At 43.3% G+C, this 16,469-nt stretch overlaps 2 protein-coding genes across 3 annotated transcripts in view; both read left to right on the top strand.

Moving 5' to 3' along the window:
• The window catches only part of LOC135946578 (uncharacterized), a 70,076-nt gene that overhangs the window by 14,479 nt on the left and 39,128 nt on the right, over nucleotides 1-16,469 (top strand). For both annotated transcript variants that reach the window (XM_065494861.1, XM_065494860.1), the window contains exon 2: nucleotides 296-342. The gene's annotated coding sequence lies outside the window, so the exon portion shown is untranslated. The remainder of the gene's footprint in view (nucleotides 1-295; nucleotides 343-16,469) is intronic.
• On the top strand, nucleotides 8,230-8,833 carry LOC135946580 (uncharacterized). Its single transcript, XM_065494862.1, has 3 exons — nucleotides 8,230-8,321; nucleotides 8,439-8,503; nucleotides 8,556-8,833. Exons 1-3 carry the CDS (start codon nucleotides 8,288-8,290, stop codon nucleotides 8,730-8,732), a joined length of 276 nt encoding a protein of 91 aa, XP_065350934.1. The 5' UTR covers nucleotides 8,230-8,287; the 3' UTR covers nucleotides 8,733-8,833.

Raw genomic sequence — 16,469 nt, 5'->3', positions numbered from 1 at the left:
GCGGATTCCGCGCGCGCATACACACATTGTTCGAGCCTGTCGGCGTGCAGCAAACAAATAAATTGCGCGGTTGACAGCTCCGCGGGGCCGGCTAGCTTTTTCCAATTTATACCGCATTGTGAGCGACGCCGCAGTCATTACACGCATTTTGCAGCCGAGAAAAAAAACGCATACCGTGTCTGATTAAAAGATGCATAATTCAGCGTTTTTGCGAAAAGCTATCGTGCTCCGGGGTGAAATGAAACACTTGTTTTTCTGCCTGAGTCTAATTTCGCGCTCGTTTCTCGTGTTTCAGACCTTTTCCTGCGCTGCATCTCTAATTTGATCAGCACGCGGCAAGCGGTAAGTGCGTTGTCTCCGCCCCTTTTCCCTTAATTGGGCCTGCTCTTTCCGACACAGAATAAAATTTATCCCTTCCGGGTTTTCCTTGTCTCACAAAAAAGGTCAGGCTGCCCTCATCGTTTTTTAATTATTCTTCCAATCATCAATATTAATGGATATGGGCCTTAGTTATCCGTGATCAATCAGGATTAATTCGTAGTTTAATTACCGTAAAATTGAAGTCATTTTAGCTATTAAAACTTTCATAGCCTGAAAACGGTTGTTGAGTGTCGTTTTTAGACACCAGCAATTGGAAATTGATTGAGTTGATTAGAAAACTTTTGCTATTTCCGTGGTACGCTATTACCGGCCTATATTAGATTTTCGGTGACACTTTGTTGATATTGCAAACTTAACTAGAATTTCAGAACTAATCACGACTAGAGTGCAAAATGTTAACTCGCTAAATTCCCAATGCGATATCAGATTTATTATTCCTCAAACAAAAACTTAGGAGCCTGCAATTTCTTTAAGTTGTGCTGGCTATTTTTGTTTGTTTCTTATCAGAAAAATTGCTAGTTAAACTGGTCTCCGCTGGGAAAAATCACATCAAAATTAAAAAAGTTAATGTTGGATAAAATGAACCGTTAAAATTTGCAAACACGCTGTCGCGACAAAGGCTCAGGGAAAAATAATCGGATCACAGGGTGCCCTTTTTTAGTAAAGCCTACCGTTTCTTCTTCTTTTTCTCGTTCGGCGCTGGTTTAATCATCAAAAGTTGGTTGTGCGGGGCCCCATTAGTCGGCAGGCCGACAGCTTTGATGCCACTCGGTGCGAGCGGGTGTGTGTGATTCTATTTGCATTTAGATGGGGTTTCATGATCGAGAGGAGAGATCGCTATCTCTGGCAGAGAGTCGGCTCCCGAGGAGCAGAGCGGAGCTTGTGTTGCCCATCCATAACTTTAATGTTGCGCACCGGATTACCGCCCGAGCCCAGCACCGCACTTTTACCCCGAAACACAGAGCACAACAATCAGGGGGCGTGAGAGATAACTTCAGTTGCGGCTAATCAGCGGCTTTCTTTTCAAATAACTACGAATAGATTCCATTTTTATGACAAATCTAACAAGGTCTAGATAATATTTTCTATTTTTAGCCAGGATCAAATTTCGAATCACTCTCCGTGGGCAGATAAAAACTTATTGTTTTCGCGTTGCAAACAAAAAATACACTTTGAATTAGGAATTTGATGTTTAAGCCGCAAATTTTAGTATGAAACCGGTGTCGGTTCTTACACGTCCCCTCCCTGGAGATTCACATTTTTACGCAGCAGACATTAATATTAAAACTTTTTCGGTCTTGAGAGTAGACAGGTTCTTACAAGGCAGTTTACGGCCGAAGATACGGCGAAGCCGTCCGAATAGTTTACACACAATAAACGCAGAGATAACCTCGCTCGCTCCGTTTCGTTTTTATTAAGCTGCTCGCTCGCTCGCTGGCCGGGTTTACAGGCCGCCTCCGTCGTTGTGCATTAGCATGGGCAAAAAGAAGCAAATGATGCTCTGTGCAATGCAACCCGCCGCTCTCGACACACACAAAGAGGGATGCACGATGCATAAGTAATAAAGTCGACAAGTTGCGCGACACATGAGCTCTGCCGCTAGCTCTGCATTTTATCTCCGCAAAGATGATTTTTACCGGTGAGGCACTAAAATTGAGTTTTACGTCTGCGCACTGATACACCCCTTCCGTTTGAGCAATTCCGTACGTGATAAGCAATAGGGTCTTAAAAATGGCATTTCTGACCTAGAAATAAAGCTGTGTAGGGAATACTGCTGGAGTTTTTGTTGAATTATGATTCGATCTAATTTAATAGAAAATTTTCCCTAAATTCTCACTCAAGACTAGAGCAGAGGAAATCATCAAGACTGAAACAGTCACAAAAAGACATTGATTTGTAGCTATGGAGGCAGAATTGAAAGACGAAATCATATTACTCTCCCGGGGCGTTTCAATTTTCCAGGTTCATTTAGCGAGGTTTGCGACTATGCTAAACAAAGCACGCGCTTTCCGACCTCATTACGAATGTTCGTCTCAGCAAATCCAATTCCGAGCTTAACAAAACAAAACAAAACAAAAGCTTACCCTCGGAAGAAAATATTAAAGGCCCGAGCGTGTGTGTGCCTGGTCAGAATTGTGCGCTCATGCCACACAGAAGCGGTTTTTTCCTCGGCGAAATATATCTCTTCCTCTCTGGGGAAGCAGGAGAATATGCTTAATTCTTTCTGGCTGCTCTCTTTTTAATTTCACGTGTGCGCATAGTCCGGCAAAAAACTGCCTCCCTGGACAAGCAAGGGCTGTGTTCGCCCTCCACTTTATGGCCGCGCGTTTTTGCGCGCGCGAAACGACCAAGGAAGAAATATACACGGCTGAAATTGCCAACTGGCGTAATTGCCATTTCCATGTATTTCTTTAAACAGACCAAAGCTTTATGGCTTTTGTAACTTATTCGACGCTCGTGTTTTCGAAAAAGCTTCTCGCGCTCTGTAAAAATGGGGCTATTAACTCAACGTAGAATAGTTTGACCAGCAATTCGTGGATTTATTTCAGCAAGAGCTCTGGGTCTGTGTGTGCATCACAATAGCTATTAATTTGAATTGTGAGCTGTTGTTTTGCAATTGTATTTTTTATTTTAATTATATTAATTTCAGCATTATGCTAGTGCAGTGCGCGCGCCCTTCCCGGTCATCGGACAGGGAAAGAAGCAAAAAATATTAATTTTGTGTTTTTGGTCTTAGTAAATTTAAGATAATCTTGAGTGGAGAGTAAATAAATAAAACTACCATGCATACTTTCTGTTTTACGAATTTTTTTTTTACTTGATGTTTACAATTTTTACAGAGATGTTTGCTAGAAAATCTCTTGAATTAAACTACAAATATGGAATTGCTTCGATTAAAAAGACGGAATTTTAGGATTATGTGAAGATTTATATTGCAGTAAGAACGATATTTTATGTCCACATTTCTGGTTCACGTCATCAGTATACTTTCAAATAAACAGAGGCAATTGGCTCTTCAGTGAGCTGGGTCCTTGTGCGGCCTGGTGCGCCCATGTTAACCGTTCGCGGTGTTATTGGGACCCAGCAGGTTTCAGCATTCATGCTAGCACAGTGCGCGCCCTTCTCGGTCCTCGGACAGGGATAAAAAAGAATAACCCAAATAAAATTCGAGAGAATAATGAAAGGGAAAATAGCAACTGGAAATTTGGTGTTTGAGTGTCTCTGATAAGCCAACGAGCTGAATATTTATAGAGAAGGCCGCACCTAGCTATTCTCCGTTTTCTGAATTTTTCCCGCGAGAAAAGCTGTCACGCACCTGCTTGTTCCGACACGAGATTAATCAATCCGTAGAATCGTGAGCACGTGTGCTGTTTGAGAAAAACGAAAAAACGCAGCTGCTCGAGATTGGCAACTTTTCCGAAAGTATTTGATTGAGTCGTCATTTCCATAAACGCGGTTAATTAACTTTGCAATGCATCGGGTATTCAGCGCAGGCAGTGACGGAGATTTGCATAATATCCATCTTTTTAATTGGAAAAGTCGCCGTGAGCGAAAAATGTAAATAGGTGGAGCGCAGGGCGTGTCTCTTCTTGATTAACTCACCGCTCGCATTAATTAATTAGTCGCTACGCCCGCAGAGAAAAATTGACTGCGATGCGATTAATTTTCTCCGCCGTCGTCTCCTCGGAAGAATTGATCAGACGAAAGTGGAAATAATGAGATTCGCCCACGAAACATAGCATTTCAATAATACTTTATGAAGCGCAGAGAGGGAAATTATTTCCAAGTGGAAGCGTGCTGGATTAACATTTTTTAAAAAGTCGTGATTTAAATTTTAATATGAGGAGAGATTAAAATCATTGATAGCAAGTATAGTGTGCTGGTGTGGCGAATGGAGGTGAGGTCACGCGACAATCAGCGGCGAATAATTCACAAAATGACATTTATGCATGAAGGATGCTATTAACCATCAGAGAACGCGCGCTCACTAAACACACCAGATTAATTGAGATTTATCGCTTGCTGTGCACCGCTCGCGCGAACGCCAATGACGACTCTATATTACTGAAATAAATTACAACGGTCGCCGGGCGACTGGAAAATTTACACCGCCATTATGCTGCCACCGCGAGCGAGAGCATAAACTTATTCGCATGAATGCTGGGCTTGCTCGAAAGGCGCGTCTAATTGAAACTGCGTTAGCCGCACCGACAATTCATATCAATCCCCAAACACCCTCCGCATTCCTGCTGAGACGGTTAAATTTCAATTATCAAGCTGACCCTCATGATTGTCGCTACTCACGGGAGCAAAATGGCGGCGTGCAGTGAAGCCGCTGACCGAGAATGCAAATGTGCTTATACTGCTCTGTTTTCCATTCACTCTTCAAAACATAAATAACTTGTTCATGTTTGTGATTCCTGGTAATTTAAAGCTTGGAAATGAAAAAAAAATGATTTAGTCCCTGTTAGTCAAACTTAGGAAAGTTCTAAGCCTAGATCTGCGAAGCCTTTACTTCCAGTTAAGTTGCTATGTATTTTTTGTTGTAGCGTAGTTAAGTTTGAAGGGATCAGGTCTTCAAAGACGCCTCCATGATGGGGACGAGATACTCAAGTTTTTGCACCTGCTGCTTACAATATCTGTTGCTGCTTTCGGAGAAGGCTCTCTTATCTCGTTTTTCGCAAACGCCGGAAACTTTCTAACCAAGTTAATGCAAAGTTGAAGCCGAGAACGGGATTAGTGCTGTCGTAATCTGATTAAGTCACGTTCGACCGATTCGCATAGGCCGCTGGAATTGTGACCAAGGCACACAACAACCTTTTCTCCTGCAGCTGGAAAAGGCGTGTGCAATATCTGGAGAATTTGGCTTGGAACCATTATCGGGCCCGGCGGGGCAATATTCTCACCATGAGCGTCATCTGCCACCACGACCGAGGTAGGGGCAGAAGTGCAATGACACGCTTTAATAAAAATTGAACCCTAGCCGCGTCGGGTCTGATTATTTCCTCGGGTTGCATTTGTTGCTCTCATCTCTCTGCCCCCACCCCCTCTCCCGCGAGAGAGTGCGGTGGCATCGATTCGACATTTCGCTCTACTCTCACACTTAAATTTAATCAAAGGTGTGTGCCTCGCGTGCATTTCGTATTCCGTTTCAGCAGCATTAACTGCTTTAAAAGCGAACTTCTGTGGATTCAGGCTGTCACATCTTCGAGAATGTGTGCTTGCTAACTCTAGGGAATAGTTTGGAGTCGCAAACAAATTTTTGTAGCCTTTGATTGCCTTTTGGATTGCAACGGAGGTGCCTCTGTCGGCTAGTTTGCAAGAATGGCTGCGGACAAGAGTCTGAATAGAAAGTAATGAGAGCGAGGCAATTAAGTTTCAAACTTATTTGATCCGCGAGAGTTTTACTATAGAGGGAGTGAAGGATAGCAGGTTGGAGTGTGTGCTATTGTTTCGAGCCGAAGCCAATTAGAAAAGCAGCAGGAAATTGCAAAATTGAAAGCGAAATTGCGTCTCAGCCGCCGCGAGCCGTTTGATTAAAAGTTTGCACAAATTGCAGCTCTTCTTTTCAGTATTTCTGCACCTCGCACGTTCATTTGTTTATTTTCTTTTTAACTCCCAAGCACCGGCGAGGAGAGAAACTAGGGCAAAGAATTAAAAGGCAACGCGAGTGTTTCTATTAACCAATTCTGCGCACAGAGTTAATAATTGCTGTACGGCAACTTTAGATTGATCTATTGCGCAGCTGAAAAATCAGAAAGTTGCTGCTGTGTGAGAACGATCAAAAAGGCGTGGTGCGGCGCATCTGGTGGCGCAAAAGCAAATAATGACCTGGTCCGCTTTTTTAAAAAAAATCACTTAGGCTTTTGGCACCGCTCTCTTGCCGGCGCTGGCAACCCGCTCTCAACTTTTAATGCTCGCGGCACGCTCTTTCTCGCAAATGGAGTTGTTTGAAAGAGCGAGATTCTTTTACATTTGTTGAACTTTCAAATTAGATTTAATAATTAGACTCGAGTTTCCCCAGGGGAAGTGAAAAGCAAGCGCACACGCTTTCCGTATAACTTTGTACCCACCCCACGAGAATTCCGCAAATTCTCAGTGACTCTACAACGAATTTATCTAATTGTAATTTTAGTGATTTGCGTGGGAAACGCGTGCGGTGTTTATCGAAATTATCAATTGGGCCCACTCCATATCAGCTCCGTCGTCGGCCTTTTTACAGAAACTCACTGAGCACAAAAAGCATTAAACCCATTTGCAATTTTGAATTTATTTATATCCACCCCCGGCTCTGCGGCTCAGTCTTCTATAGTTGTGCTTTTTTACCGCTGCGTTCCTTCCGACTTTGGTCCATTAAGCCAAGCGTTGGAATCGGAATGGGAGCATAAAGAGCTCCCTGCTTAAAAACTGCTGACTTTTGATTACGCCGAAATTCCGGCCGCTTAGCATGGAATTAAGCAGAAGGCCGAGCATGTGCTCAGCGCCGTGATGCGATGGCAAAGTGCGCCTTTTGCTACACGCATATCCGTGTATAAAATGTACATGCACACAGAGCGCACCAGCCCAAGCAAACACGGGTCTGTTTCGCGCGTGACGTCACATGATACATATTTGAGCAGTTCGCCTGTGCAAAGAGCTGTTTTTGTACGAGAGAAAAGAGACAAAAAAATTACTCGCAGATCTCCCGAAACGTATTACTTTCTGATGAAAATGGTTTGTCCGGCAGCTGACTCAAAAGAGAGCGTGTTTGATTTCATTGCCAGCGGGGGTAAATGTGTTTTCGCCGCAAACATGTCTGGCTGACGCTTTGAAAACTGTTAAATTCTGTGAAAAAATCCCCGGAGAATTCAACATTCACGCTGAATAGAATCAAAATTTTCATTTGGAACAAAATTAATACGAGCCTTTATTTATTTTTTTAGCTGATGCGCGTGAAACCTCCCTCGGAACCAGTGCTTGAAAACGGTGTCTATTATTTAGTGTCATGTGCAGATTGCCAATCAGTGTATATTGGTCAGACAAAAAGGCAAGTTCAGTACAGATTAGACGAGCATAGGCGAGCAGTAGGAAAAAGCAGTGGGAGCTCTGCGAACATTGGTTTTCAGTTAGCAAGACATGCACAAGGAAAAGGCCATAATTTTGATTGGAAGAATGTGGAGGTGGTGAAGCAAGAAACGAATTTGTGGAAGAGGGTGGTTTTGGAGGCGGTGGCAATGGAATGCTCAGAAAATGTGATTAGTAACCCGAGCCACTTGCTTCGTGATATTTGGAAAGATTCCCTACCACCTGTGAGATGTGCGTATTTTAAAAAAAGGGGTGGCTTAGAAGTTTTCACATTTGGTCTTTAGAGCTTGCCTCATGATTAGGTGGGTTGATTTTTGTGAAGAAGTTTATGGAATTTTATGCCGGAATTTTTTGTACTTTTTAAGATGTGACATTATAGGTATTGATTTTGATTGTTTTTACTCATGATTAGGACGTACTGGATGACTATAGTCGAGGATAAAAATGACAATTTTTGCAACGAGGATGAAGCCTGGTTTAATTTATTGCCACTACGATCCTTTATATTTGAAAAACGTCCAGCAATTTAATTTCCATTAGAACTTGCATTTTTAAATAAAACACGATGCTGCTTGGTGCAATCAGAGCCGTGGTGGCTAATTACATTTTACAAAAGTATGAAAAACACAGCTCGACGCGTGAGATAAAATTAACAATGTGGGTCAGCCAGCGCCGCCGGACACACACATACACACACGAATTGAAAGTTTTCCACCCGACTTGTCATACTGGCTGTGAATAATTTAGTGCGCGGCGGCCGGTGTGTCGCAGTTGAACTGATAGCAGCGTTATACGTAGGAGGAAACGGCAAAAGCTCACAGTCAGTGGCTCGCCCAACGGCATGAGGTCCCACCTGGTCGTTTTCCTCGCAGCAGGTATTCAACCTTTTATACCAACTCACGCAAACGGCTTCGAAATGGAGCCACCTTTTAAGCTTCAAGGACAGAAAAAATTAAAGCTATTTATTTTGGCATTTTAATTTTTTTGCGTAGTTTTGGCCGTAGCAGACGCTGACAGGGGGATGATCACGGAAAAAATAGAGGAGTTGAGTGACGCAGTGAGAGAAACTGTCTCGGGTTGGTAGCTCAGTGAAATAAATTGGGTTGCAGATCGAGATCGAGTTGCGTGGCATGGAGAGCGGCGCCAGGGACGGCTTCCTCTCTAACCTTTCGACTGCTATTGCATTGGCACTGCAGGCGATCGGAGAACGGCTTCCGGAAGTTCCATACGGCCAGAAGGAAAGCGTCAACGCGGCCCAGCAGGAACAAGAGGAAGACATTGATTGAGCCAAACGAAAAACACGAGCGTGCAAGAGGGAAAAATATCAATCCTCTCTGTCAAAGGAATTCGATGTATAAACAAACAAAAATACACGAATAAGTTATTTCTTACAGTCGTAAATCATGCAATCCCAAATTAAATTATATTTAGTCTCGATGAAACAAATCTTTCAGATGAAATGTTAATTTGCTTACGGTGCCAGAAATTTCCAATTCAGATCGCTAGTTTCACGCTGTTTACGGAAAAAGTTAAATAATCTAAAAAAGACATGGCGCTATCACGCTAATGAAATAAACATCAGGCGTGGAATTACATCAAATTATCATTACGAGGAGAAACTGGTATTATTCCGAGTCGTAAATCAAGCAAACCAATTGTTTGCTCGCCTGCCCGCCCGGCCGTCGTCATTATTTACTTTTGTTTTATCAGCCTGGAAAATCATATTCCGTGACCGAGTCTAATGAGCGGAAACGCAGCGTCAAAATGGGACTGACTAATACGCCACGCGTAATGGGATGGAACAGATGAATTACCTGCTTCGTGCATTTCATTATTACTCTCGGAACCCGCAACGAACCCCCGAACTGACGTGCTTTAATTATTTCGAGTGCCGCTCTTTTGCTTAAAAAAATCAAAAGGAAAAAGTAAATGCTAAAACTCCTGCTTAGCGAGACCCAAAGTACACAGCTGATATTAGCAGTAAAAAAGTAATATTCAACAGTTGAACCAATTAAAGCTTGAACAATAATTTATGGTGTGTTAATTTCAGCAAACTTTTAGCAGAATTTTCTTTAAAATGCGAGTTTAATGCGGCCCAGAACCACACTTCAGCAAACTTTGAGGACTCGAGTTTGACTTGGTCATGGTGATTTATCTGTCCAAAGTTTGTCAACTCTTGACCTCAGAATTCAAGATGGCGGTCTCATTACTGACTGAATGAAAAGAAGCGTGCTTGAATTTGAATACATCCGGTTGTTTTGCAGCCCGGCTCTCTCACCACGGCTAGAAATGAGTTTGGTCGGTCACAAGTGTGCTCTCGACGCGATTCCGGTCCCGAGTATGCAACGAGCGAGAGAGAGAGAGAGAGAGAGAGAGAGAGAGAGAGAGAGAGAGAGAGAGAGAGAGAGAGAGAGAGAGAGAGAGAGAGAGAGAGAAGAGTACGTGATCTTGTTGGGCCGAAATTAATTCAAGTCGTTGCAGGCAGGCGCGAACAGCGAAATAATTTCCCAAGCTGCTCCGGCTGAAATTAGACGCGGCCGAATTTGCAAGTCAGACGCCCAATTTCGTTACAATGGATTCTGTTGATTGCTTGTTTCTGCCGCTCGGCCAAATTAGAAAGAATATGGAAATTTTGGCACCGCAGGTAAATTCTTCCTAGCTCTTTGTTCCTTATTCTCTGTGAATATCCGGTTTTAATCCAGACTGTCACGAACAATTCGCTGATTGCTTCTACGGATTGTCATAAAAGTTATTTAATTTCAGCAGCTATACGCGTGTCACAGTAATTAATGACGCCCCTCGCCATTTTTAATTACAAACACTCTGACTCTCGGAGTTTAATGAAACGTGCGCGCGGAAGATTAAATATCGCGCCCGGCTGCCGGGTAATCAACGTTAATATCTCCGCCGGTTATTATCATATTAATTTTATTTCCCGGCGCGTTATACGATCTCGACGTCTGCATGAGACGAATTTTTCCTAATTTTTCCAGCACATGGCGCCTACAAATTACTCTTTTTAATAATTTTTAGCTGGTAGTGGGCAAATTAATCATGCATGCCCGGTGCAATCGATTCGAATTGTTTTTGGGGCCACGAACGCACCAGTGACTCGTGGCGGCAAATTGCTGCAGAATTTCAATGAGCAGTATCCAAAATCAAATGGCCCGCAATAATATGAAAAGCCAGTCACGCGTGAATATGCACGCTCGACGTGGATTGCAAATTCATCCCGTTGTTTTCGTATCTGAATGGGCGTTTCTATTAAATAATTTATTTTGCTCCATTCCGAAACGTTCCATTAAGTTTATTGGCTCAAATTTGGGGCCAAAAACTGACTGAATTTTTAATTTTTTGAAATTAGTCAAGTCTAAAACTGTTTGTCTTCCATCTGGTTGCTGGGGTTGCAAAGTGGGTCAAAATTAGCACTGCTGGCAAGAGCCGATGCAGGGATTGCTGGCATGTGATTCAGGGCCGAGAGGCCTGGCGTAGTGGCGTGTGCGCTTCTCTCGTGTTCGTGCCTTTTGGCCTGCACGGCACGGGCCGATCGCTGCGATCGGTTTCCGATATTATGTGTCAGAGTCAAACGTAGAGACTCTCTCGCTCTTTTGCGGTCTCTCGCAACAGCACCGCAAAAATGTTCGCCATCCGTCCACTCCAAACCGGTGGCTTCAAAGTACCACGAAAAAATATGTCATCCTGCGTCAACAATCGATGCAGGGATGTTCAAATTATCCGTATTTTAACTGAATGGCACTTTTCCAGAATAAAATGGCAATTTTTAGAAACTTTCTTATCAAGCTTTAAAAATGACTTCCTCTATACTTTTGAGCGAAAATTATAACTTGATGGGGGAAATGAAACGCAAGTAGAAATTAAGCCAATTATATTTTAGCTTCCATCAGGCGTTGTAATTAATGAATTTCATATCCTCGGCCTTTTTGCTGCTCCTCCTCGATAATTGCGACTTTTAATAAAAGCTTCCCTTTTCCTCTGCAGATGACTTCATTTGCATCTGGCAGAAATCTGACCATGTACAACTATAAAAAGTAAAAGAAAAGAATGCGACATTAAAGAAGATTTTGCCTTTTTTGCAGAGGAGAAACAGACGTGTACGGTGGAGGAAGAATGAATAAATTACAACTAACTTGGCTGACGCATAAAACTCGAGCGCGAATATATCCGCAGACGAATTTGAATTTCGTGTCTGGAAATTTATGCACCGTGGAGGAAAATTCAATTTCACTTTCTGTGTGCGCGCCGTGAAGAGGCATTGATTTAAATTTTTAAGCAGCCGAGACTCGCAGAATGAATCATTTTCCATGCGCGGAAGCTAGAGGAAGAAAAGAGCGAAGACGAGCAAATAAATCAGCCTGGCCGATACAGCAGCGGAAAAGGTGCGAAAAGCTTTTCATTACTCGGCAGCACGCACGCCTCGCCACGGCAGGCCGATAAAAATAATTCCTGCGCAGCGCATCGAATTACACGCACTCGAGAGCCGCTCCTTTCGTGCCGCGAACCGATTCTTCTCCCTACACGGCAATGCACAACCCTGAGAAACCATTCATTTCCCTTCAGAGGTTTATTTTTGCAAAAAAATCTATCCGTCCAAGAAATAAATTGCTCAAGTAGAACATTTTTTAATGTGTACTCAAACTGTCTGCAATTTTGATCTTTCACACGAAGGAATTTTCTCGATCTCCAAGTCTAATAGTCACGATCACTCTCTGTTAGTGCAATTAGAACAACAGACAAACTAAATCATTCTGGCCGAGCTGTCGTAGGGGAATCGTGCTGGGAAAAAGCTGCAAACAGTCGAGCATGGTTTGTTCTTCTGCGGCGGACGGAAAAAAGTCTCGTTCTGCCAGCCAGCCAGAGAGCTAGAAATGCAATGGCAAACAACGGACGAGTGAAACGTGTATAAATACAGCATAATTAAGCCCGAAGCGAGCGCACAAAAGCCGGTCGGCGTCTTATTCGGAACAAAGAGCAACGCGCTACAAAGAATAATGTTTGTGTAAGTGCATTGAATGGACAAACACGAATGCATTTGCATGTATAGAGTCAAAGAAAAAGCCATTACGTGCTCTAAACACATTCGCTCTTTTCCCAGGGCAGACGTATCGAGCAGAAAAGAGAGACGGCGAGGCCCTTAATATGCGCTCCGATGCATTTATCTCACTCCTTTTGCCCCTTTGTTGCTCACCAGAGTGTCCTCGAGAGTGTTTTATGCACCTCTGATTCACCACTCTCCCCTGACAATCAACCTGAGCTTGGAATTTCCGCCGACAAGCGATCAATGCAGAATAACTATTATTTTTGTGTTCACAAAATCAGGTTCTTTTTATTCTCTCGGGGGTTACGCCCCCATTTAAAAAACAGCTTTGTAAATTCCCATTCTCTGCTTCATGAATGTTCCTGAATTTACTTGACAGCGATAAGATCAAGGAGCGATAGAAAAAATATGTAGAGGAAAATCATTAAAAAGTGAGCAACCCGCACAACCAGGCTGTTCGACAAATAGCCTATCTCTCGAATGGGAATTCTAACATGGCCGCTCAAGTAGCTTGCTTGGAGAATCTGACGTGGGGGAGAAGCAAAACTATTAAAGAGATTTTAAAAAACACGTGATTCTTACTGGTCTAAACGCCCTTTTTATAGTTGGTGGCAAAAATAAAAATAAATATTAAATGCGACCTTTCAGATATTTAAAAATTTATTAGCACACTGTAATAATGGCATCCATTAATTTGTGTTTGAGAAACTATTGCAGAAATGAGAATACATATAATAAGGGTCTTCGATGAAGTTTTGCTCTCGGACCAATCAAAGTTTGATGCGGCAAACTTTGCTGGAGGTCGGGCGGACCAAATTTTCGGGGTCACTGACTCAACAATAAGTGCGAGCGAGCGGCTATAAGTGACACTCGAATTGTTCTCTCGGCCTGTGAAAAGAGAAAGGAGAAATTGCTGGTGGCGGAGCAGAAATATAGACGCGGGGCGTCGGCTGATGAAGAGGGCTCAAGTTTGCAAAGGGTCTCGTCTTTCAGCTCGGGATGAGGCCATTTTGCAACCGCGACCGACTCTCTTGAAAACAATGGCTACTTCACCACTCACGGTCCTCGGCGAGCTCGAAATATGAGACGACCGTGATTGCAAAAGCCTCTTAAGAAAGTTTCCCATCGATTTGGTGCATTTTGCTAAACCATGATATTCTCCTTAGGAAAGGACTTTGTCTTCGGTAGTAAATTTTTGAGCATACTGTACCCAGTGATTGGAACTAAAATATTCCATCAACCGAAGGCGTCAACTATGCAGTTTCCATTAACACGCACAGCCGGGTGCGGTGAACGCATTTGCAGCAATTTTCGGCTGGGCAAAGGCGGCTGGGTTCCTTATTAAAAGGAACAAAACGTGCGAGAGCGCAACTTGGGCCGGATCTTGCGCTGAATTTTTTATTGATGTCATCTCGCACACGCTGCCGTGAATATTAAAGCGGACCGCAGCAATTTTCGTCTGCATTCTGTTAATAACTGACTGCCAGGCCACGTTGACGAGACGACCTTACCCTTGCCATAAAATTAATCCAGGCAAAATCGGGATAAACGCAAACCAAGAGAAATTACCAAATTATTGTAGCAACTCAAAGCACAATACTTTGTTTTATAAAAAAAGCTTTAAAATTATAGGAAAAATCCAGATTCTAAAAATGCCATCTGTTTAAAAATATAAAAAAGCAGTTCAAATAGCTTTAAATAAATTTGGGTTAGTAAATTATCGTAAGGGTTAATTTGAGTTGCAGGAACGTCGTTAAAATGACATTTCAATTTTACCTGCAGGCTACAATAGCCAAATCATCAAATCGACCTTGAATTTTCATTAGCACCCTCTCCAAAACCTGTTTGAAGATGGTTTAGTTTTGTTTACCTCAAAGTTAAGTCGAGAAATTGCGCCGTTCCTTTTCCTTCCTCTCGGTGTGTATCTGAGTCAGGCATCTCCTCACATAAAATGGCTTTTAGAGAGCAGTCGGAATGCCCGCTTTAAATAAAGATCAGCGAGCGCGCGAGGGCATTTGGGCCCCGTTAATGCGCCGTTCGGAGTCTTACTTAGCGCTGCATGAGGTCAGTTATGTGACGTATTTACAGCCGGCTGCCAGGCATTACTATCTAATGCAGTGTGTGCTGCTAGCCAGCCAGGTATTCGCTAATGCCCACGCTCCATTTCACCACACGACGAGCGCGCAGAGTGCACAACGCTTTCATAATTTACGGCCGGCAGCGCAGGACTCTGCAAAGGCAGCTCTCGCATAGTAGAATGCCGAAATATGTATGTGTGTGAGTGCGGCGGCGGCTTTTGAGGTGTTTCTGCTCGCGGTTTCTGGGTCGCCGGGGAGAGTGTGGTCCAATTTTTGCCGCGGCCCCCGCGGAATTCGACATTTGCATTTCCCCCGGCAGCCCCGCGCGCGCACACAGCTGCCTCGCGGAATTTAATTAAGCCCTTTGAATAATTCCGAAGCAACTCGCCCCGCAGGGGTTGTAATTACTTTTTCTCGTCCTCACTGCAATTGCACTAGCTTGCTTTTCATGAGACAAAGTTTGCTTTTTACTGTCACGCAGTGAGCGATTAACATAAAATTAAGACGGTGGTTAAATCTCTTTGGAATAACTTCAAATCATAATTGTTAACATTGCTTTGTAAATTAAACTCTTTGGCAAGTTTAACCATAATGATGGAGATAATTTGGGATTTTTAGTTGAAATTATAAGCAGATTCCTCGGTGTTAATGAACTTTTTAATTTTCAATATTTCATCAGAACTGCTCTGCTCCTGAGCAGTTCTAATCACAACTTCTAGGCGTCACATGGCAATTTGACATAATAGATAAGACACACAAAACGAATGGATTTATTTTCCCTTTTTTAATCCTGCCGTCTAGGAAATTACGCCCTACAATTCCACAATACGCACAGAGGCACACGTGAGTGTTGCGTCACCTTGAATGTTGCGGTGGTCAGGAGAAATTCAAAACATGGAATGTTTTGTCTCCAAGCAAAGACATCCCCACAAACAGAGAATCAAATGGAACAAAGCAGGATTTCTTAACCAGAGAGGCCAAAATAATCAAATGACGAATCTGCAAAAGAAAGGGACTGTGATGGAAGATATATCTGATGAAAAGCACAAACTGGAGACGGAGAGCAATACATTGGGGCGAGATACAGCACTTTGGCCGACAAGCGATACGAGAAATCGCAGCCGGCCCATCTCGGCGGGCGAGCACACATTTCGCAAACAGGCTTTGGCACTCAGCAGCGATAAGACGTTGCCTGTACTCGCTCTTCTCTGTCTGGCTCACCCCCATGGCTGCTGTTGATGTGTGTGATGTAGTATATGGAGGTGGGCGAACGGTGGTGTCTGCCACCTCGACAAGCGTCCGCACCGCACACACAACACACACATACACACGGCGCTCAACCGCACACATACGTGCCGGGGCGCTGGCAAAGCCCTCGAGGCGCCTTTCAGCCCTCATAATAGGCTTTCAGACCAACTTTGCAGCCCCCCGACCCCGACCCATTGATGAACTCGACCTGGCTGGCTCTGTTTCACCTGCAGCCCTTTAAAGCCGCAAATTTTATTCACAGCCTCACTTCAAAGCTCCTGCACCGTTGAAATCAGATTTTTCGGCTCTTTGACTCCGATGCACACACACAAAGAGAGCTTGTTGAATTGTAATTTCTGTGCAAAGCAGAGCAGTGAATTTTTGAGCCAGACCTAAAACTTTCTTTAGAAAAAAGTTCTTTTTATTATTCTTCCTATTTGTAAACTGACCTGTTATAACATGAATGTACTTTGACAAACTGTGAGAATAAACACCTAAACAATAATTATCAAAGCTCGATGCTCAAAATAAATATCTGTTTCCTCAGCCTTTGACCATCTGTGTGCGGGTGTAGCGGTTCCCGCTTATTGGCGTTAACTCAGTTTTTAACCTATAGATGTCGCTATTCTTTATGATAAGCT

The sequence above is a fragment of the Cloeon dipterum genome, chromosome X, assembly GCF_949628265.1.
Source record: "Cloeon dipterum chromosome X, ieCloDipt1.1, whole genome shotgun sequence".
Lineage (NCBI taxonomy): Eukaryota > Metazoa > Arthropoda > Insecta > Ephemeroptera > Baetidae > Cloeon > Cloeon dipterum.
Note: the sequence above shows the minus strand (reverse complement) of the source record. Positions and strands in the feature narration are given on the sequence as shown.

Coding starts and splice junctions, on each gene's coding strand:
- LOC135946580 (XM_065494862.1), top strand. CDS start 8,288: ATGAGGTCCCACCTGGTCGTTTTCCTCGCAGCAG. Junction 8,322..8,438: donor GGTCGTTTTCCTCGCAGCAG/GTATTCAACCTT, acceptor TTTTTTGCGTAG/TTTTGGCCGTAGCAGACGCT. Junction 8,504..8,555: donor TAGAGGAGTTGAGTGACGCA/GTGAGAGAAACT, acceptor ATTGGGTTGCAG/ATCGAGATCGAGTTGCGTGG.